At 41.7% G+C, this 23,701-nt stretch overlaps 1 protein-coding gene across 1 annotated transcript in view; it reads right to left on the reverse strand.

The window, feature by feature from the left end:
- Positions 1-23,701, reverse strand: part of UTP20 (UTP20 small subunit processome component) — a 64,711-nt gene that overhangs the window by 23,278 nt on the left and 17,732 nt on the right. The window contains exons 15-35 of the mRNA XM_040062469.2: positions 22,403-22,508; positions 21,069-21,219; positions 20,616-20,678; positions 20,144-20,302; positions 19,164-19,240; positions 18,237-18,316; positions 17,342-17,585; positions 16,563-16,775; positions 14,825-14,915; positions 12,984-13,069; positions 12,303-12,428; positions 11,605-11,771; positions 10,891-11,099; positions 8,026-8,169; positions 5,623-5,702; positions 4,527-4,753; positions 3,455-3,599; positions 2,928-3,015; positions 932-1,075; positions 281-331; positions 37-189 (exon numbers count right to left, since the gene is read on the reverse strand). Of these exons, the coding sequence (XP_039918403.1) occupies positions 37-189; positions 281-331; positions 932-1,075; positions 2,928-3,015; positions 3,455-3,599; positions 4,527-4,753; positions 5,623-5,702; positions 8,026-8,169; positions 10,891-11,099; positions 11,605-11,771; positions 12,303-12,428; positions 12,984-13,069; positions 14,825-14,915; positions 16,563-16,775; positions 17,342-17,585; positions 18,237-18,316; positions 19,164-19,240; positions 20,144-20,302; positions 20,616-20,678; positions 21,069-21,219; positions 22,403-22,508 (2,804 nt within the window). The remainder of the gene's footprint in view (positions 1-36; positions 190-280; positions 332-931; positions 1,076-2,927; positions 3,016-3,454; positions 3,600-4,526; positions 4,754-5,622; positions 5,703-8,025; positions 8,170-10,890; positions 11,100-11,604; positions 11,772-12,302; positions 12,429-12,983; positions 13,070-14,824; positions 14,916-16,562; positions 16,776-17,341; positions 17,586-18,236; positions 18,317-19,163; positions 19,241-20,143; positions 20,303-20,615; positions 20,679-21,068; positions 21,220-22,402; positions 22,509-23,701) is intronic.

Below are 23,701 nucleotides of genomic sequence, written 5' to 3' on the forward strand. Positions count from 1 at the left end.
TGGTGCATATAGCAAGAGAAGGAATATTCAGCCAACCTGGATGGTATAGAAGCAGTTGTGCATAACAGGGATGAGGAAGTCAGTATCCACTGTTTGCATTTCCTTGATGTGGGCTGTGATTGACTGAAATGCTGACAGACGCACATCAAAGTCGATATCATCCAGATGTCGCTGATCAAAGGCATTCACCTAAGACAGAGCAACAAGTTGTTAATGAAAAATGACAGAAATGTGATCAAACCATACTGGGGGCAAAAGGGAGCAAAGGAACTGTGCATACCTTAACAACATCAGTAATATACTTCAACTTAGTGTCCAAGTCAGATAAAGTCTAAAAAGAAACATAAAACCCCCAGTTAACTCTTACAGTTGTTAAAAATTTGGATAACTCAAGACTTACCACTTGAGACAAAAAATAAATAAAGCAGCAGCATTAGTCTTTCTCCTGTTAGAATCTCCATAAAAGCCTTTCTTATGTAGGTTGGAGGATATGTTTTAAGTGTCTAAGTATCTACACTGAAGGTTTTCTGTGTTTTACTGCTAAGTTATGTAAGTCACTTCAAAGTAACACAGAACAGCCTACTATAAACTGTGAGAGAAGAATACAAATAAAAATCATCTTCAGGATACTGAAATCCATTCTTATTTCATCAACATGCAGGATTAAAGCACTTCAAGTGCTTTACTTGGCTTCTCTTACACTAAAGATCCCTGGTGAGGCTCACATCAACCAGGCTGTAAGCCAAAACTTTTACAAATCTTTGTGCAGCTCATTAATTTCTATCACACAGAATTCTGTTATTTTCACTTCACAGAAGAAGTAGACTACAAAGGTTTTTAAAGTCATGTACAAAGATAAGTACTGCTATTACTTTGTTCTTGATACCTTAGAACAAATTTAAAAAAAAGCATAGATGTAGAAACGCAATACCTGAAATACCAAGCACAACTTATTTCGAGAGAGTTTGTTCTGAATGACAGAAAAAAGCTTTGCCAGTGGTTTGAGAAAGCTTGTAGGGTTTGAGCAATGCCTCAGCAAGTTCTGCACCGTTTCCAGAATGTCAATTTGCGTACTCTGAAAGAGACACATAACTCTCAATTAGTATTGAAACCTCAAAAGATTATTTAATTTCCTTGGGACATATTTCAAGACATGAAGTGAACACTGCTGTACTTTATTCAGATTAGAGATACTGAATGAGAACAAAGAATTAGAAGGACACAATGCAATCATCAAATCTCTCAGAAGTACTTGCAACCTTTCAATTAGAAACAATACAGTGTTAAGACATGACTGTCAGCATGATAAAGACTTCTCTTATGTGTCTTTCCCCACAACTCAAGGGTCAGGAGAACTAATAGAGCTTCAAAAAGTAGTCTTTCTTGAATATGTGAGCTGAACATTAACAGCACCGTATACTTCACTGAATCATAGAATGGGTCAGGTGGGAAAGGACCATGGAGGGTCAATTTTGTCCAACATCCCTGCTGAGGCAGGGTCATCCCAGAGCACATGGCACAGGATTGCATCCAGACACTTCTTGAGTATCTCCAATGAGGGAGACTCCACAGACTCTCTGGGCAATGTGTTCCAGGGCCCAGTCACTGCACAGTAAAGAAGCTCTTGTATGATCTCTCTCAACAGAAATCACATGTGGTCCCCGAATGATTTACAGATTTAAAACCCCCAAATAGTACTGCATACGGTTTGCCTTTGCCTTTTATCCTGCAGCAGACTAATGCAGCACTGCCCAGTACACCGCACGTACTACATACTCAACCATATGTATTCACATTGCTGTAGAGATGCTGTGGCTTTGGCTTTGGGGTGCATAAAATCCACAGTGAAGAAGAGCAAATATTTCAAACACTGCAAGCAATTTGGTGGATTGACTACAGCGATGAAGAAAGTAAAGACTCTGCTATAACTTCTGCAGACCCTCCCCATGAAAAGGGGGAACAGAATCAGTCTGGGCACTGGCACCTCTGGGTGAGTACTGCACGTCAACAGGCAGCGGCACCACGTTCTGAGCAGACTACTGTTGAGGGTTAGGCTTGTTTCTTTTTGTCTCAAAGAATTTTTCCCCATAAGTTACTAGGAAACAAAGTGCTAGTACTTAGAGGGTACTTGACCCACACAAAAGACATGGCTGAGGGAGGGGGAAGACCACATAAATTTGGGGGAGGGAAAAGGACAGGGCTGGGGGAGCTGAGCGGGCTCTTCCTGCTCTCGGCATTGGAGAGGACTGTCAGGCTGCTGCTTGCTGCGGGAGGAGTCCACTGTTAACAGAAAGCCCAGTCCTGGGAATTCTACCATCATCTGCTTGTGTGCCCAGGAATTCGGAGTCCCTTCACCTGCCCTGCTGGAGCTGGGCCAGCCCTGTCCGGCCATTGCAGCTTCTTCAGCACTGCTCACTTTGCCGGGACACCCCCTTGCCTGCTGGGGACATCCTGCCTTTCCAGCCACCAGCCCAGGAGTGTTCCACCATTCCAGCTTGGTGCTCTCGGGGTCCCAAGGGATCAGACTGCCCCAGGCTTTGTGAAACAAAGCCCCTCGAGGTTCCGGGTTCTGTTTATTATTAATGCTGAAGTTGTTGTTGTTTGTTTGCCTTGTTATACTTACTAGTAAAGAACTGTTATTCCTTTCCCCATAGTCCTGCCTTAAAAGCCTCTTTAATCTTCTAAATTATAATAATTTAGAGGGAAAGGATTGGAATTCCCCAATCCTAGAGAGGCCCCGGCCCTCCCTAGCAGATACATGTCTTTCAAACCAACACAACCACAAACACACAAAGACTTGACTGCAGGCTAATAATGAGAAATGGGATGCAATCAACAAGACTTTTAACTGTACCTTAAACAAACAAATATACTTTATTAAAAGAAAAACGTTGTCTAGTGGGGGAGGGGAAGTAATTTTTACCTACCTGCTCCATGTTACTCTGATAAAGGAAAGGGAGGAGAAGGCTCACAAGCACTGAATTCTGGCTCTTTTCTTGTATAAATTTGCTGATCCTGCAAAATTGAACAAGGTAATTTACTCTTCTATATAATTTCAATCACCAGTACAGAGCAAAGAAATGTGTCAGCAATAGTGTCATTTCACAAGGCTTTGTGAGCCTATCCAGGCTAACAGAACGTACCTACCAAATTCACAGTCCCAGTCTAAGCATTCAGTTCCACATGACTGCAGGCATTTCTGCACCTTTTTCTACCCTCAAGAGACATTAGGTTTGAGTACCAGCAACACAACCACCTAGAATCAACTTCTGAAAACTTACCACCTCAGCAATTTGCAAGGTCAATGACAGATCCAGGTATTTACAACCGTTGTACATTTAAAAAGTTTGAGGCACAGTGTTTTTTAATTTGGAAACTATTACAATAAACCTCTTTCTTCTTCCCTCCTCCCTCCTTTCCTTTTTAACTGTTTCAGGCTCTAAGAATCACTTACTTGGAAAGTATACTCAGCTCCTTGCTGACTTGAGCTCTGTACTTCTTCTTTTTCACCTTCTCCACATTTAACATTGTTTTGCTGAAGTACTGAAGTATGGCAGGAACATGAGGCAGGACCAATCGGCAACCTAGGCTGAGGGGTTCTGTAAGAGGTACCACAGTTAGCAACACCCAAGAAACTCTGCTGCAAGAAATATGATGGAGATCCAACCCTATACAAAGAGGAAATTAGGAAAAATGAGGCTTCATTAGTGGAAGAATAAGTAAATGGGAGCTATGAACATGCAGGGCAGCTGGTGGCTGGAAAGAAGCACCAGCCTTGCCGAGACCAAGTCTAACATGTCTGAGATGGCATCAAAGAAAGCTCACACCATTCTCCTCACAGATTTCAGTAACAGCCCTCATAAGTGTTGGCTTATCGGAAGGTACCAAGAACATTCCTTAAAAGTAGTAAGATTTCCTAAAATGACTGGAGCATTTGTAGATGTGGTTTTCTTTATTCCACCACTGACTTCCTGTGTAATATCAAAGCTGCCATAACAAAGGCATATGCTCCTTTCCACTAGCTTTGAGTGTTGTAGGTTAAAGGTGTCTCCACAGCTTCAAACAGAGCACACTACTGTTCTGTCTACTAACTCTCAAAGATGCTAGGTCCTCCCTGTCAGGGAGCAGACTAAACATCGAATTGATACAGGATCATGTTCATACATGAAGGAAGGGAGCCTTTATATAAAACGTGGTGTTATGCGCAGAGCCAAGTCAGCAATGTAGTTCTTGAACCTGTTACCAGTCAAAGCTTCACAGACAGAACAGGTCAGCACTTCCCTCTTCGTAAGGAATATCTCCATGCTCAGGACCCCAACAATTCAAATGTGGATCTCATGAGTCATTGAGCAAGCAGGACTTACAGTTCTTAAGCACAATAAGACAAATTCATACACTGATGTTTCCATCTCTGCCGGGAGGTCGTCTTCCCCAGTATTCTTAGCCAGTGTCGACAACCTCGCCATAATCTAACACCTCCATCTAAAGCACCCAACAGGTCTCTCAGAACTCTCAGGCAGGCATACCTTCTGTCACGTCTCCAGTGGCCATGACAACACAGTCAGTCACGCTCAAACTGGAAACCTGCTCCGTGGGTTCAAAATCTGGGCTGTTGAGAAGGCTATCAGCGATGTCCATCACAAGGTTGGATGTTGCCTCAGACAGATTCTTGGCTGACAGCACAGCAAACACATTTGTCAGTATATCACTCTCTGGATGATCTGGCTGCTGCTTGGCCAGCAAAGGGAAATACCTGAAAGAAAGATTATAAAAAGGTGCAGTGAAAATCAGGTTCAGAATTTTCAGCTCATAATTCTTTGTGTGAGAAGTCACACAAAAAATGACTGTTTTCCACTTCAACCAAGAAAAAAGTGCACAAAACCCAGAACAGTGTCATGAAAAATACAATGAATGGAGGTTGACAGGTTTCAAGTCCCTTTTCTAATCCTTTCTCCACAGCCTGAGTCTCCTCTTAGTCTGCTCCTAACCTAGTGATCCAACACCATTTTTAACAGAGATTTGTATATAAGGTCTTCATGCCTACCAATGAGGTATCTCAAAAGAAGCACCAAATACTTTTAGCAAAGGAAAAACAGTGAGTCTGTGGAAGAGGCAAAAATCACTCAACACAGTTGAGCTGGAACTTCTCACAGTGTCTGAACCAAAAAAGTTTTTTTACAACTTTCAGTAACAGACTCTCAGCCACAGATTCTATGCTGAACTTGCCCACACTCTTTCATAGCATAGAAAGAAAAAGAGACTCACAAAAACATGAATGAAATTATATATTGTAAAACTGACTTTTCACCTCGCAAGACTAAGAAGTCATTGGTCAAGACAGACATATCCTCAGAAGTCAGACCTCCTCTTCACTGTGAGTTAGATTTGGGCTGCATATGTGCTTAAGTTATTAATATATGGAAAAAGCAGCCTATTAAAAAGTGAATTCTTGCATAAACTGGAAAGCTTCCCAGTTGCTTTGACTGCTATCAAAAGAATGAGAGTCTAACGGAAAAAGAAAATATGGTTTTGGACACAATTATTCACTGCCTGTTAGTGTGATATTTTTTGTGGTTTATGTATTCAGAAGTACCTAGGCTTCTTTGCCAGAAGAACACTTACCTGGGGTTCTTACTCCAGGTGTGAATGAGTTTGAGCAGAAAAGTTGGAGAATACTGACTTTCTGAAGCTAATCTGCAGACCTAAAGGAGAGAAAAATCAGATACCAATGCAACATAAGTAAAAAAAGCCGCTTAAAAACCTCATCTCTAACAAAGACCTCACATTCTATAGTTTATCTCTTTTATAAAGTAATTTCAACCTCTTATAAAGTAATTTCCCATCCTCCTCAATATTTGTCAAATGACTCCTTAGATCATCTCAATCTTGTTTATACAGTATTCCAGCTACCATTTTCGTTCTCCCCTTGAAACTAGATCCCATGATGCCTCCCATTTGCCACAGAGACTTAGCAACCTCTCTCGACATACCTGTGAAATCTCAAGCACAGCACCCAAAACTCACTCCTCCCACACTTCCTATGCCCTGACTGCAGCAGCTGGTCTGTATCTCCACGGCCTCACTGGAGAGGCTGGAACATTGTACTGTATCCCTTGAATGGGATCTCCTAACAGGGTTCTGTGTCCAAAACAATCCCAGAGGTACCCAGCCTGAGCCCCACAGAATAGCTGCTGCTCCCTCATGACTGGACCCAGGCTAAGGTGACCCAGTGCACCCTCCTCTCTGCCACTCCACAACCCAACAGGCTCCACCCAAGTCACGGGTGGGTTTCCACCGTGGCCACCGGTGGCCTGTTGGCAGGGCACCACTAGTGAACGCACAGGCAGAGCACGCTCCAGCGCATTCAGGGGCAGCAGGCAGAATGGTGCATGTGGGGTTTGGACTAGCTCAGTTTGCTCAAGACCTAAGCATAACAGAAAAGAAGGCAGGTCTGACCATCACAGCCAGGATCTTAAAAATCTCCTCCTGTCCCAAAGGCTGGTAATATTATTGCACTACATAAAACAGAGATTTCCTGAATGATAAAAAATGGAGAGTAAACCATTAATCCAACCCTGCAGGAATGCTGCTGTGCAGGCTAACAAGCCTCTGCAGCAAAATCCTGGGCTATGAACAACAGCAAACTCCAACTGCAGATCCAACAGGCTTAAAACAATTTGCCCTCTCCATAAGTTTTTTACACACCTCAGTTCTGTAGTTTTAAAAAAGGAAAACACACAAGTCAAAACAACTCTTTTGCCAAAACCAAATCTTCATGAAGTTCACAAGAAAAGACTCCAGAGGGAGCTTCTGAATTGTACTACCATCCAAGCTTCAAAACTGTCTGTCCTCCTGGCATATGTAAGGATGAGAGGCATTCTAACTATTTAGTAGCAATAGTACATCTTGTTCAGAGTTATTCAGAATTTGCAAATACCTTGCTCTCTGAAAGCTTTAAGTGCTTTGACTTAAAGCCTGACCTGCTCTGGAACTGCAATAAACGTTCACTGCTTTTCCCCCTGGCTCTAAGAAGATTCCATTGACAAATCAAGAATATGCATTTCCCTGTTGCTTAGCCCAGTGCAATACAGAGCTATATGCACTTCCTGGTACTATTTTATCTACTGTTTGTCCACATAACCATACTACACATCACATATTGTTACTGGTAGAGCAGAGAAACAATGTAGGAGGAAATAAACACAATATTTAGAGAGAAGCAGCTTTGTGGCTTCACAGACTGTACCAGTGCTCTTTAACAGGCTTTTCTGCTGCTAGGAAGTCAGACATTTGGATATCTCAACTGCCTCTGAGGAAGAGCACTCCTGGAGTTAGCCCTTCTTACTCAGTTAACCTTTTCATGGACACAACTGCTCTTAGAGCAGAGACCACCCAGCAGCTGGTACAGGCACTGCCTGACCCCAGAGCCATAGCACTGACAAAGACAGCACAATTTAATTTTAAATTCTGTGTTCTCTCTCCATCTCACAACAGCGCATTTTTCAAGCTCAGAGGTGATCTTACTCTGATAAAAGCCACAAGCTTGTGCTTTGTCACTATGCTCACATGGAACTCCTGGCAGGCAGGCACAAGACCACATAGCCCACTGACAGACCCTGCTGGGTCCTTCCTCTCCTGCAGCAGCCTTTGTTCCTGCAGTCTCCTACTCAACAAGTGTCACACAGAAAAGTAGTAAAGTGCACCTAGAAATGACTTGTATTATTTAGCTTCCCTAAGGCATCTAAGGAAGAAGTCTGCTTCTGTGGTTAAAGAACAAAGAAATGGCATCCACTTTATTAAGATGAATTAATTTGTACTTTAATCTGTGACTTGATTATTCCAGGACTAATCAGATATGAGCCAATAAACTGGCCTTGCATGGACACACTTGGATGCCAGCATCTGTTCAAGGTCACATCCAATCTAGCAATGGACATAGCTGACACGATGGACTCCAGTACTGCTGGAGTTTTCTGCATGGTACATGTTTCAAACAAGTTATTTGGAAAAACAAGAAATACTTACCTGAGGCCATACCACAGCATGGAAAACTGCATCAATCTCTTCCACAGTAAAGCTGTAGGTCTCATAATCAGAAAAAAACTCTGCCACAAGCTTGAGACCAAGACGTCTCAAATTCTTCAGCGGATTAATCAACCTAGGTTGGACCTGTCAAAAAAAAAAACAACAAAAAACCCAACCCAGTAAGACCTTAGCATAACAACTACTAACTACTGGTACTGAAATTAAATCCAGCAATTGACTGACCGCATCCAGATACATCATTTGCAGAAACTTCTGTCTTCTCTTGTAACTTGCTCATGGTACCAATCTACATCTAGAAGTTGACCTAAATTTTTCTAAAAGAGGTCTGCCTGTTCCTGCATAGTTCCTGCAAAGCACTTCAGCTCATAAAAAATCCATGCTGATAGGTTTAATTCAGTAGCAACTGCCCCTTTTGGACACAATGAAGAAAGCTACACCACAATTAATCAGATTTCCAATCGTGACACTTAAACAATTCTGTTTTACACTTGAAAGGACCCAGATCAGCTCTCCAAAGTGAAGTTGCACACCGAGACCTGGGAGAAATCAACAGATGAAGAGAAGGGGGAGGAAGAGAGAAGGGAAGAAGGCGAATTATGTCTTCCAGCAGAGTAGGGTATAGCATCTGGTTACAGGAAGGTGCTTCCTGTACCCATTTAGTGGTTATGTTGCATAGCCTTTCTTGGGAAAAACATTTCAATATGGAAATTCATGCACTGCTGCATTCTGACTCTCCTCCCTGAGAGGAATCTTGACCTGAGTAACCTTATTATTTCCATACTGTGCAACACAGCTCACAGCACGAGCACATGAAGTTGCTCCACAGTACCGAGGTAATGAACTTCAGCCTCAGAAACAACAAAGCCACATCAGAGCAAGAGCCACTGTCTGATACTGGAGCTCTTTTGGGTCTCTAGCTCTTATCATGATCCACCACACAGAACCGAAAATCACAGGTAAAAAAGACAGAGGAGAATGTGGAAGAGGAACCAAACAAGCTCTTGCAACAGGATCTCCCAAACTATTTCGAATGCGTACTAATGGAGTGCAATCAGCTTGTGGATGGCAAATGAACAGCATGAAAGCCCAAAGAAAGCACAAACCAGGATACTATTGCTAATGGTGACCTCCAAGTGAAGTAATTCTGGGTTTCCCACTATTCAATCACTGTAAGAGTTCTCTGTGATCAAGCCTTTGAGAGGAAAGAGAAATTCAATGGTGAACACAATCAGTAGGAAATAGTAAATTAACAACTTGTCTTAAAGTGGTCAAAGTTGATATTTAACTCTCCAGGCAGTATCAGTCTGCAATAAATTACTCTCAAACTCCAAGAATGTCTTCTAATTATTAGTCAAGATAAACATATTTCTCACACTTTTCCATGAGCTTTTAACAGCCCCTGGGCTAATGAAGTGCTAAATGAAGTTCAGACAAACAACAGACTGTCACTCCTGACATTACACAACCATGACAGGATTACTGTAGCAACTCTGGCAAAATGCAGCTTTCCTTGCAGTTAATTAAGCAGTTTTTAGAACTCCCATCTCCTGTCTTCATTGAAAACATGTAGGTATATGCAATGCACTTCTGAAGTCAGACTGTGGGATGCTGATGTCCTCAAACTTGCTCATCCTCTTCATAAATTAAGAGAGTTACAAGGTTCTGTGCAGCCCACAGGCAACTATGAGATCTTGGATACTGCCTACTGTGAGGACTTGCTTTGTTTTGACGCCTTTTTTTCAAAGTTCTAACCTCAAATGCCCACAGCTGGGTCTTGGCAAGAACATGCTCATGGTGAGAAGACATACATTCCCACTGGCTCAGTCCATCATCTTGTAATTCCTTTCAACACCACAGAGATGATGATGACTGTGCAGTTTGCTTGTTTCCCACGTAATACATGAGCAGGCTCTACACCAGGAAGACAGAAAAGCCTGGCTCACTGTTACAGCTCCTGAGCAGCTGGCAACAGACCCCAGGTAGCTCGACTAGAGCTCAAGGATGTCTGCACTGCCCCTGTGTACAGGGCACCGATAAGCCAACAAGCCCCACTCCTAGGTGCAACCAATCTTTAACAGGATGTCTTCCTCACCTGATCCCTTCTGCATGTACAGCCATTGCTCAGCGAGGGAAAAAACATCTGCAGTGCTCTGCAGATACCTGGCTAAGACCCAAATGGTAACCCTGGATTAGTATGACTACTCCTGATACAGAGCTGAAGATGCTTCTAGTGTGCAGAAAGCATGGCTGGTAGCCATGTCGTTCCTGTGTCCCATGACAGGAGACACTCAGGGTAGATAATCACTGTGATCATCCACAATGCTGAGATCCCCTGAGGTCTAGCACTGCAACAAAACACCTCATGGATGAGGTTTGCTCTAATGTCTTCAGGCAAGGAACTTTAAACCTCTCCTTCCCCTGCTGAAATGTTATACCCTTCCAGCCAAGAAACTCCATCTTTAAGGCAAATTTCAACTTCCAGCCATAAAATCTTGTGACATGTTTACAACAGAACATTTATCTCTCTCTAATGCCTATCTCTCCACAAAACAGGTAGGAACAACGCACAAAGATCGCCTCTGACTCTCTCTTCAGTAACACAAACAAAAACACAGTTCAAATTAGTTTTCTAAATACATCAACTCTGTCTGCACTGCTTGAGCCACTTTCAGACAAGCATCACTGGCCTCTATTTTGACAGAATTCTAATTGCTAAGCTTCACAATGACATTCAACTTATCTTTACCTGAATCAGTAAAGCTCTGTTTATATATGTAAGCTCAGAGGAGTAGGAGAGAAGCAAACTTCATTTACATGTTTGTATATTGTTTGCATATACTGTACCTTCTCTCTTTGCTGAAGGATGCAGGATACCACAGCAGTCATGCAGAGCAGAATCTGTAGAATTTCAGGCAGGTAATGCTGGATCAAATGTCCCATGTTTTTCAACACAACTTCAAGACCATTGAAGAGGCTATGCTGACGGCCAAGAGGCAAGACTTTAGCTAAATCCAGCTCTGACATACTTTGAAGGACTGCAGTCTGGCAAGGCCCTGTGATAGGCAAAGGAACAGCAAATTATCTAGAGAGGCACCATGAAGACACCCATTACCAAGAATAATTTTTCAGTGAAAAATAGTGGAATTTGGCCCTAATTTACAGATCCGCATAGTCAGGTTTTTAAATAAGAACAGCTCTGTGTCTCCATCTCTCTGACACTCAGATGTCTCCCACTGCTACAGAATCAGAGCACCTTACAAGCTCTCTTTACCGCCATGATACTCAGGCTAGCCTATGACGACAGCCACCACCCACTCCTGGCCTGCTACAGCTTACATGCATAGCTGTGGCAAGTTGTTCAGTTTTTCTGACCTTGGACACGTAAAACAGAGCAATCGTGCTCTGTAAGAGGAAACTCAGGGGAAACCTAGGCCTTGTCAAGGATTTACCTCCATCCTTTCAAGGAACTGAAGCACAGAACAGTACTAAGCATATTTATCCTCTCACGTCTCTACAGGTCACGGAACACCACACTCCCAGTTTTGATGGCCTACCTACCATTACTGAATTGCTTCACAGCTTCAAAGAGTAGATCCAAGAACATTCGTATCTCTTCTGGCAGCGAGCCGGCCAGAAACCGCAGAACGATTGACATGCGCGTGCTCGCTGAAGACTTGCCCTGTGTTTTGGTCCCTGTTTTGTTTCTCATTCTGCCATAGAGAATTCTTTAAGAACCAAAAAGAGGTTGCATTAGCTTTCAGCAAGACATCTGTTTTCCAGCATCTTACTCTGCAGGAGAAACTCAGTTTAAAAATATTCTCCAGCGAAAGTTCTCCCTTCAGGGTCTCCACTGAACTACTACATATTGTCCAAAAACATCTTAGTGAAAGATCAGCTTCTGTTACCATGGAAGGAAGCTCTGATGGAAACTTCAGGTACAAAAGTGGTTACCTTGGACAATTCACATCACTGCAAATAGCTGGCAATACTCAGTGAACTGAAGCATCCTTACAGATCTCTGTAATCCTTAGTAGAAACAGTATTACCCAAATGCTGTTCTTAAAGAAAACACCGTTTGCATAACACATTACATAAAAGTTAATAAGGAAAGCCTACAGAATATCACAAACTAAGTCATCAAGCTATACCATTAACCATGGGTTGACCTCAACTGTTCAAAATGAGAAGCAGCACTACATCTCTCTGCTCATGGTACTCTGCCATGAAACTTTTGAACTCACAGTTCAAGAACACACCTCATAAGAACAGGGATGAGATCTGGTCGATGCTCTGTTTTTACTACTGTGGTCTCCTCAGAAATACTGAAATGGACTATCTCTTCTTTAAAGCTCTTGTCCTCCAGTAGCCTTTGCAAGTTCTCCCTGAGAGTAATAAACATTATTTGAGGGCAGGTAGGATTATAAAAATACAGACACACAGATGCATCTATATTTAATTATCTACCTATCTAACCTTGCTATATACAAAATATTAAAGCACAATTTTCTCATCCTTTTATTAAAAAAAATGTTTTAAAAGCTACCAAGTTCAAACTAATTATGTAGACAAGTAAATCTTGGACATATTCAAAAGAAATTATTTAACCACAAACTAGTTTTATACTATCACTTTCTCTGCGTGGTTATAAATCATCAGTACAAAAGACATCTTTGAAAATGATGGAACTACTAACACTAATGACACAATTCTGAGACAGAATGAAGTGCTGCTATTTTTCTCTAAACAGAGAAGAGACACTGATCAGCCTCAAGACCAGATTTCCTCTCTTAGATACGAAACATATAGTTGGTTAAAATTAAACTTTACATATATGTCTTCAACAAACACAGGATTCTAAATAAAACTGACCCCAAAGCAGGCTTCTGATATGACAGCAGGCTCATTCACCAATGCTAAAATAATATAAAAGCTTTTACCTGTATGGCAGTAGATGAGGATGCTTGTATGTCATTATACAGTCAAGAGCTATTCTCTGTACATTCTGGTCTTGATGAGACAGTAACTGCAAATAACAAAAGAAAGAAAATTAGTCCCTATCTAGGAGGCAGAAGTGCTTACTGAAAATAGTGAAACAACCCAAAGGCTACAAGCTCAAGCAGGTTTTGGACTAACTTATTCAAATGGAAGCAGAATGTATGTGTTACCAATATAAAGCCAAGATGTACATGCACAACTGCCACTCATAAAATAGTTGCTGATAGTTCATATATACTTCTCCTTCCTATCTACGTAGGACAGTTATAATATTTGTTTTTTCATAGTTGTCTTTGGACCACTATAAGTTTGCATTTATCATCAAAATCAGTTATCAGCTGTGTATCTAAGAAGACTGGATTAAAAAGCAGACTACCCAAATCATTTCAAGATACCTGTATTTCCTTCCTGTGACAAACACAAACTACTCGGAAGACTTGGTATGCAAAGTCTCACTGAGATTCGCTCTCTCTTGAAGATGACTATTCATAACCTAGGCACTAAACAACATCAAGAAGTGGTCACAGCACCAAGACTATCTGAGTTAAAGAAGTGTTCGCACAATGCACTTAGGCACACGGTTTGATTCTTGGGGTGTCCTCTGCAAGGCCAGAAACTGGACTCAATGATCCCGATGGGTCCCTTCCAACTCAGCATATTCTGTGATTCTGAGATTCATTAGGACCGGGAAAAGATGTTGAGAAATACAGATCATTTTCCCAGGTGGCAGCTTTATCAGTTGTTCTGCCTCATATCAAATAGCACAGGCATGTGTCATCAAACGTCCTTTGCCACGATGTCCCTAAGCCAGATGGACACACCAGCCGTGACAACGCATCTACTAAGACACAGAAATGCAAACAGTAAGTGAAGTAAGCTTTCCTCTTGTGCCAGGCTGTTCTTCCCAAAGTGATTTGACCTTTACACAACTGTCCAATATTTTGCTAAGAACACAGGCAAGCAAACACATGGATCAACTGTTTTTCTAAGCAATACTTGGAGACAGATTGAAAGAGAGTGGATGTCTACTAGAGATTCTCAAATTCAGGGACTAACGAATGGAGCTTTCAAGTCCCATAGCCTCAGAAAACACAAACTGGGAACAAAGAGAGCAAACCCCAATCCACAAATTGGGAACAAAGAGAGCAAACCCTGAACAAATCCACAAACTGGGAACCAACACGGCCCTGTAAAATTAAAAAATTAAAAACCAACACCGTCTTAATGATTGTAAAATAACAACTTAGAATCCCTCTCTGAAGTCATACTTTTGACAATTCTTTCCGGGAAATCCCTAAGAAAATAATCAAGCAAACTGAATATTCTTCAAGAAGAAAATCCTTTTTTGATGCTTGATGATCTCTTGTACATACTAGCCATACTATTAGTACACAAAACACTATAGGACCAAGATAAATCTCCTTAGATCTTCCCCATGCTTTGGATTCTAAGTCCTCCTCCAGATCTTACAGGAAGTGTAAGTAAAACAGATATCCTCTGCAGCCAATCTTCCACCCTGCCAAAGACTACTACTTGTCTGCTGTTTGCAAGTTTGCAAGTGCCACTCCTGCTAAACTAAGCCAGGTATCTTAAGCAGGTCTTTGCCTAAGGGGCTCATTTCAAGTGATGCCTTTTAGGAAGTCCTCTCAAGGCCAGCTCCTTTTTTAGCTATCACAGCTGAGTTCAGAAAACGACAGGTTTCCCCAGTATTAGACAGTGCACTCAAGTAAGAAACAGTTAATTTATTAGTAGCAATTCTAAAAAAGTAAGCAAATAGCCTCACCTGGGTGTACAAGGCATTCAACTTCTGCTCCAGATACAATGCACGAGGATTTGAGAATTTTGAGAAAACTTGTAAGTGGGCTATTAGTTGCCTGCAAAACAACATAATTATTTTTAAAAATATCCAGGAGACAAACAAAAAGGAAACTATAATTAAAATTCATTAATAAGAAAGAAAACAAAAAACAATGCAAGAGGATCCCAAGTCTTCAGCAATGCCTTTACTTCAGTAGCACTGGGTAGGCTCAGTTTTTTCATGAGAAATGGGTACAGTCAGGATGCAGTTTACTTCTCTCTGCCAGTCCAGCCTAGAACACCAAAATTCTGCACCTATCTCTTTGTTTATTCACTTGTCTATAACTGGTGCCCATGTTGCTCTTACCAATGTGATGGGCTGCATTCAGCCACAGACTGCACTGCACTTAAAACTGGGCTGCAAGGACAGATGGGAGACAGTTCCTCTAGCGCTGGCAGGATCACCTCACATCTGCCCCACCTCCTCTTCATGGAAAGGGACAGAGAAGACCAGGATAAGGAAGGTGCGAGATCTCCTCTACCATGCGTGGCGTGGGACTGGTAGATATCCTCATTCAGCTGCTCCCCCTGCTAATTTACACTGAACTCTCCAGACAGCTGAGCTGGGCCGCCCTCCTCCATGGCTGGGCACAGACAAGGGATGAGTAGGATGCCTTCCAGGAACCCCACAGGGAGCCCAGGGAAGGTGCACTCTCCCTGCTTCAGCCAGGCCTCCCAGGACACAGGGTGCAGCCCCGCCAGGGAGTTCTCCCCAGCACAGGCCTGACCTGGGAAGGGAGGTAACTCCACAACTCATTAACACACCCCCAGTAAATCTTTTATACCATTACAGCTACTGGAAGCTAATGTTTTCACTTCACTACGTGGATGTTTTGAGATGGAGGTTGGGAAAACAACAAAATATCTTGGACTGTCACTGTATTTTAATTGCTGATAACTTGCAGATACAAGCCAGAATCTGGGAGAAAAAATGAAACACTCATAGGACACCTGGGATGAAATGACACTTTCGGTCACATTTCAAATACTTGTCCCGTTCCAACACATAAGGTGACATTTTGAAGTTCTCTGTCACTACAAAGTGTCATCTTTTGCAAAAGAAGTGTCAGAATATAAATCTTTGTGCTGTATTTGTAAGGGATAATTGACAGAGGTCATCACTGGGGAGAATACACAAAAAGAGCAACTTTCTCCATGTACTCAGCGCTGCAAAAATGTTATTCAGCAACACGCAGTTTCAGCCTACCAAATAAAAACCCTGGTCTCTAGGAAGATAAGATTTATAATGGGCAGGAAACAGCAGGATCCCAATATTAGAATACCTAAACAAACAGTCTAATTTTTTGAAGTGTTTGGCAATGCCCACAGTTTTCAAAGACTAACAGATATAAACAGATAAGCCAGGAAATTCAGGTACAAGCGTCTCTGAAAACTTCAGAATACTACACATTTTTTGGTTTAAAGTAAAATACATCACAGACTGGTCAGCAGGTAACAAGATAATGACAAAGCCTAGACAACATATTTGGATTTCTAGTACTGTAGAGACAGAATTTCTGATTTGTAATCTACTGAGAAAAGATGAAGCACAAGCAAAAGAAGAAAAAAAATATATACAAAACCACAGCTTGTATCTCAATTAGAGCTGCTGAATCTGCCTTTCAATGAAAGCACTAGCAAAAGGGAAAACTAAAAATACTTACTTAGCAGCAGCTCTTCTGGTTTTCTTTTTTGGTACTCCTACACTAATTGGTTCCCCTTCATCCTTTTCTTCTTCCTCCTCCTCCTCCTCTTCCTCCATAGCAACATCATTCACCTCTTCAGCAGGAATTTGTTTTGCTGCTATGGTACCACTAATTTTCCTTCTGAGATCCTGAGATGGAGCCACTAAGGAATCTGCTGGGTAGTACTCATTTCTGTGTTTAAAAAAAAGGAAGGAAGGAATTAAGAAGCATAACATTTTTCAAGGTTTCAGGGCAACAACAACTGAAAACCACACCATTCTTATTATAACATCTTACTGTCCATCATACTGTCTGATATGTGCACACATATGCAAGCACATCACTGCTTTCCCTCCGGGGGAAGAAATTTGACTCAGCCTTTAACAGAATCAATATTTTCCCCATATTGGGGGAAAACATTTTGGTATTCTGTGATTCCACATTAAAGCCTGTTTTCATTAAAGAGGAACTTTATTTCCACTGAAATCACTCCATAACTGAGTAATGAGACTGTGACAATGGCCAGTCAATGAATGAGAAGCTGAGCAGCAGAGACCTACTGGAAGTTTCATTTCAGCCTGCTCCATTTCCAACAGAATCCACATTCCAATTAAAAGGTTATTTCCACTGGAAACAGACATGTCATCAGCCATGCATTCAAGAAATAAAGTCTGTAATGGGATAGCTAGTCTTAAGGCTCAGATTGCAACAGATTGAAAGCAATGTGTCCACTCAACTGAAAAACAAATTTTACTTACCGAATGAATCTCAAAAGAAGTGGAGAAAGTTCCCTTGACCGAGGCTCCACCCTGTCTGGAAACTTATCCAGTGCTTTCCACAGTAGAAAACGGTAATTTGTGTGATCCAGCCGTTCACTGCAATCTGTTCTACTCCTCAGCTGCTCCAGAAAGACAGTCCCCACCTCTCCTTCTGGCATCTTCTCACTTTCTGTTTCAGCAATGCTCTCCTCTTGCTCATCTAGCTCATTTTGTAGCTCCATTTCTACAGGAGAGATAAGAAAATCTTTTCAGGTTACTTCATAATCATCAGTAGCAAGGAATACACCCCCCACTGCAAAAGTAATACTTTTGGTGACATGCACCTGTTTAGACACTACTGTATTTAACACTGATCTGTAAGATAACACACTGCTTAGAAAGCATTCTAGGATGCATTACAACCCTGGCACTTCTCAATTTGGCTCAGTTCCCTTGAATAATGGAGAAGTTCACAAATGGCTGCATATCTGACTCTATATTGAAATATTAGATTGCATATGCCCAAGGGTAAACCTCAAGAGCACACCCAAGAACTGTCTGCAGAAATTCCATGGAGCAGAAAGATGGTTTGCATCATGACACAGGTTCTGTCACTGTTCCTGACCAGTCTTAGCACTGCCATCTTTGCTTTAAGCAAAGATGAAACTGCTGCATGTTTCCCACATCCTGCAACTCCCTCTTGCATCTACTGCAACAGTAGGACAGTAGACATGGCTTCCTCCCAAGCCTCTCTACTCCTGCCCTGGACATGACAGTAGTATGACAGGTTCTGAATTTCCCCATCACACATAAATTTGGGGCACATGAAAAACAGCCACATAATTCACCATTAGCTGGGTTACTATGATAACCATGCTTATGAAAGGTGACTTACCAGCATAGGTAGCAGCCCTCTCCAAGTGCTCATACAGGACCTTCCAGAACTGTTTGTTCTCCATTTCCTTTGCATGAGAACTAACAAAGCAGAATACAGCATAAAATTAGAAGGAAGATAAGAAGAGGCAAGCATCACTCAGCCAGTTAACAACTACCACAATCGAAAGCTTTGATCACTGCTTTAATGTGGCCGTTGGGAGATAGGACATCTGCACAATGCAGCGGTAGCACTTCCTTGTCTTTTCTCATGGATCCCAAATGTCAACTGTTATTAAAATAATCTGCTTGTATCCCATGACTTCAAATGAACTCAACTGAGTAAAGATGTTCTTGAGCTTTCTACTGACTTCTGTACAGCAAGTCATATGGAGTCAAAGGAAGACATATCCTTGAAGAGCTGGTTTAATTTTTTTTTTTAAATGAATTCATTTGTTTGAAGAGGAAAATCCCATCTTTTTTAATCATACAACAGAGGGAGGAAAAAAAAAGAAGATAAAGTCAAGCTGAAAGTAGCCACTACTTTTTTCACCATGGTAAGACTTCCTTACTTTTTAGTAGGATTTAGAGGTTTTACAGTAAGGAAACAGAAAAGCTGGCAGTTGAGGAAACTGAGAGAGACTTCTTGTTCCTTTAAGCATTTGAGAAACAAAAATCAGATCCTGCTACCTCAGACTAAAAACTCTGATGCTATTTGACTGTATTTGCTGCAAGTTCCCTTTAAAGTAAGAAAAATCAGGAAGTTGAAGAGTATACATAGGTGGAGATTTGAGAGATCAAATTAATTTCAGAAGATCTCACATGAAGGTTTCCATGCACAAATCTCTCCAAATTGGACATTTTTTACCTCAGCTTCTGTTCACAGAAAAATGAAAGGAATATCCTGTGAGACAACTACAGATTGCAGCATCCAACTGCATATACTCACGTTATAAGTTCAATTACAGGATCCCAGAGAGGGCTGAAGTTAATATAAAGCATTCCTAGTAAATACCGAAGAGGCACCTAGAACGACATACAATACCTTGTTTAGATACAAAAACAGTAGTTAAAGACCAACCAAGCTCCCCTAACCTTTCTTCCTCTCAAAGAGGAAACTTCTAACAAAGAAGTTCTCAGGAGTGCTACAAGAGATGAAGGAAGCCGCACACATAATCATTTTTTGTCTCATAGCTTCATGTGGAAATCTAGAACCCATTTACTGTAAGCTACACTGAGACCTCATAACTAAAACAAAATAACATGAATATGGATAGACCAGTTCAGCACAGATGATCTGGACTGTCTCTCTCTCCAACTTCAGTGCTTCCCCAGCAAAATGAGGGACCTCAGAAAGATGAAAGTTTGCCCAGATGAGTATTCACTGCACTAGGCCTAATAGCATGTCCTCTAGACTGGCTCCTTGCTGAGCTACGTGGAGGAGTGACCTAAAATCCTTCCTTCATGGATGTGAGGCCCCCTTTAGCTCAGCAGTGGAGGAGATTCAAGAGTCACAGGCATGAGATATTTTCCTGTTGAAGCAAGATCCAGAAGTGAGGTCACCAACAGCCAGTAGAGTCCTACCAATGTTCAACCACACTGAGGACGTGGCAAGGTCATGAGTTTAAATTTGCTCACAACTCACTTCTCCCTGGAATAATTTGCCTTCCTTTCCATGACATCAAACCCAGATTAACCTGACTGTGGGCCATTTATCTAGATACCACTACGTTCTACTAAACATAGTACTCCTGAGGACAATGGGAGCTGTGATCCCTACAAACAAGTAAGTTTTCTAAAACTTAATCTGGGAGTTAATTAATATTTTGATGCACTCTAATTAAAAACTCTGCAATACATGTGATGGAATAAGAACATTCTCTTGGAGTAAAGGAATGTGACAACTGCTTTTTGACAATAAATCCTTACCTCCTGCAAAGATCCACTTGGTATTGCAGGCTGCACTATGTCACATCTTAGTTTTCTCAAATGGAGAAGTTTTTCTCTGTAATCATTCACTGTTGCTGGCACAAGTTCTGCTTGGAGCAATATGGCAAATACTGGCCGGAATTCCTCTGTGCCATCACCCTGAACAAACAAGTGGCATGAATTCTGTTAGACTGCCTTTATCTCATTGAAAAGTACTTCAAAAAAACTATACAGACTCACGGCCACAGACAAAAGAAGAAAGTTAAAGGACTTGCTCTGGTTTCCACCATTTAGGCCGATATTTGAAAACACCAGGAGGTGGGAACAAAGAAATAAAACTGGAACGTGAAAGCAAAAAAGCAGAGGACCACCTCTACCAGATACATTTTGTTTCTGCAAAGTGAAGAACATTTCACACAAAACATAAAACACAGACTGCTTTGAAATGTTAAATGAGAAGTTTTAGCCCTACCTCAATGTGTGCAGAAGGTGGATTATCAAAATGGTTTAGAATTCGAACTGTCAACAGCCGGACCTAATCCAAGCAGAAGCATATGTCAGGCAATATAAACAGACACATACACACCTACAGAGAGGTTAATGTCTGGAAGAGCACAGTGATTTCACTAGGTTCACCTTGAAGGTGAGAAACAGAAGAACACCTGTAGTCTAGAAGGCAATCTGAAGTGAATGCATTATGCTCCTGTCCTGGTTTACCTCTAGGGAAGAGACAAGGTCGACAGGGCTAACAGTTAACCTCTGCTAACTCATGCTCCATTGACACAGGTCTAAGCAGACACTATGGAAGTAACAGCTTTACACAGTCTCACGCTTCTTCTTTCAGACTTTAGCACTTAACTAAGTTTACTTATATTCTACTGTTAAAATACAAATTACTTTGCATGTGCCCAAACCAGCAGATTACCTTGGAAACACCAGTGGAAATATTAGGATGCAGCTTCTCAAACAAGTCCATTAGGTTCCCTTGGGAAAGGGGTTCCTGGCAGCCACATAATGCCAGCCTCGTGTAATAGAGATCAGCCAACAGCAACACAGAGGGGTCTGAAGGGAATGTGCTAAAACAATGGATGATTTTATTAGCATACAGAAAGCACTGCAACAACATTGGTATTTAAAAATAAGGCAGTAATGATAACTACAAAATCAAGGGAAATTTCCTCGATTTCAGACTCTGCTTGCACCAGCAGGACACTGAAGTCAGATTTCACTAGCACAATGACTTGCAGCTGCAGAACCCATGACAGCTCAAGAGGCATGAGATTCCCCCTTTGTGTTAATCAGGCTTGTCAAGCTGAGACTTGATACTGGACACACAGCTGCAGAAAATAAACCGGAATATGTCACATGAGGGCTTCTGCTACTGCCCAGGTGCTCAGTCGGTGATCAACAGAAGAGAAATAATCTAGGTGTTAGGTGAGACCCCAGGAATCCTGTCTGCTCACAGAGAAACTTCCTTCTGCTACCTTACATCCCTTGCTCCAAGCAGGTTTCACATCCCCTGCTCAGAGCTGGCAGGAAAGTATTAGGCTGAAGCTCGCTGCCAGTAACTCCTGCCTGATTTGGGTTTTATCTCCATTGTGCCTCAGACATGAGCACCATAACTTCCTAAATAAACAGGATGTTTTGAAGCTCAAGCCACTAAAGACTTGGAGATGGTAGAGAGAGATTAATGGTCCTCCTAAATCCCTCCGGCCAGACACATTTTTGCTAATTATAAGTTAAACAGAGTCAAAATAAATAAAATGGAGTATACAAAATCTCCTCCCATTGTGGAGCAAGTACAAACATGGATATGTAAGGACATGGTAGAATCCCAACACCAAAAGCAAACTCAGGCTTTTGACACAGTTCAGAAAGTGCTGTTCCTGTCTCTCTTATCGTTATAATGTAACACAGAATTACTAAGTGTAGCATTCCAAAGTAAAACTAGAACCAGCGTGGCACTCCAGTGTAAAACTAGAACCAACTTGACACACTACCCTGAAGCCAAGAAAGCATCAGTTTGCAAAGAAAATGTCATTGAACAGGAACTACATCTACCTGGTTCTCTAAAAAAAAAAAAAAGTGCCTACAACTTCACTCCATTACGTAACCACAATACTGAAGGAACGTACCAGCATAACAGAATGGGCAGCATAGAAAGAAGCATTTAACCAGCTCCTATATAAAGGCAAAGTCAAATTTTTGCCCTACCAACGAAAGCCATGAAACACCACAAAACAGGCAGAGTTTACTTACGTCACCAAGCTCTTGACACGCTCCACAGGTAACAAATGGAGTACTTCAGCAGACTCTACCAAGCTAAGTAGAGTACTTACAGCTTGGCAGGCCACAAATAGGTTTCCTGGAGCAGAGAAAGAACAAGAACACCTTGTAAATTTACGCAGCTCTGAGTGACTTGTGCTTGTATGGTGCTTGCCCATCCTGAAAAGGCTGGAATCAGAGAAATAAGGTAGCATATGGATCCCAGAACTGGCATGTGTACTTTCTAACCAGAACACACAATCATAACCCATAAAAGAAGTGCTTCCCCAGCTATCAAAGTAAGTGCCTCCTCCAGCAACCAGCACTGAAAGCTGTGACAGCTCCCTGTTTGCATGTTTCCATCACGCCCATATGTGCAGAAAGCAGGGATTGGGAGTGAAGCACTGTGGTAGGAGTCACAGACAGCACTCTGCTAAAAAGGAAGAAATGCTGCCAAATTTATATGAATGTAGGAAAAACAAACCAAAAATGAATGCTGATGCTACCACCACACAGGTGCCTATAAATGCTGCAACTTTGGCAATGCACTGCTCTGTAAGATCTTCAAAGCTATCCCATCTAAAGACTGAGTATATATTAGTGAAAGGCAGGTGGGTTTGCTGAATTTTCTCTCCTTCCTAAACATCTCAGACTCCTTTAAGGATGGAGGGTTTCCCAAAAGCACATGATAGCCAATGCCCTGCCAGGTAAGAAAGGGAAATTCCTTTTCCCTCACACTTGTAAGTAACCAAATAGTTTGCTTTTAAAAAATAAAAATATTTCCCCTCCTTCATCTCTTCCCAGGCTGAAGAAATACTGTTCCTAAACCAGGCAAATTAAAGAAAGTTTTTAAAAGATATAACTGTCCTACATACTGCCAATAGAAAAGAAAGGGAAGTGAGCATTCATATCCTATTTATTCCTCTGAAAACATTCCTCTGTTCCAAGTTGCTTAATTCCCCAGGTATGTGCCAGATCCTGCTAACCATTAACCTCCATAAGGAGCTCCTCAAAGAGAGAAGAAACATCGAGTAATGACTGGAAGCAACTTTCTGCACCTATAGTGTAGGGACAGCTCCCAAACTGCAATCTGCATGCCCTTTGGTAGCAGTGTGCCAATGCTGGACAAAGACAGCAGCTTCCACCTCACTACAGGCACACCTGTGAGATCAATAAGTGAAGCACTTCCATAATGGCCCGGAAGAGCTGCCAGTGATAACTTGCTATTGCTCTGACCCAGTTTTCAAGTCCATTTCCTTGCACTCCACAGCAACCAGAACACCAAAAACACGC

This window comes from Hirundo rustica, chromosome 4 (assembly GCF_015227805.2).
Source record: "Hirundo rustica isolate bHirRus1 chromosome 4, bHirRus1.pri.v3, whole genome shotgun sequence".
Classification (NCBI taxonomy): domain Eukaryota; kingdom Metazoa; phylum Chordata; class Aves; order Passeriformes; family Hirundinidae; genus Hirundo; species Hirundo rustica.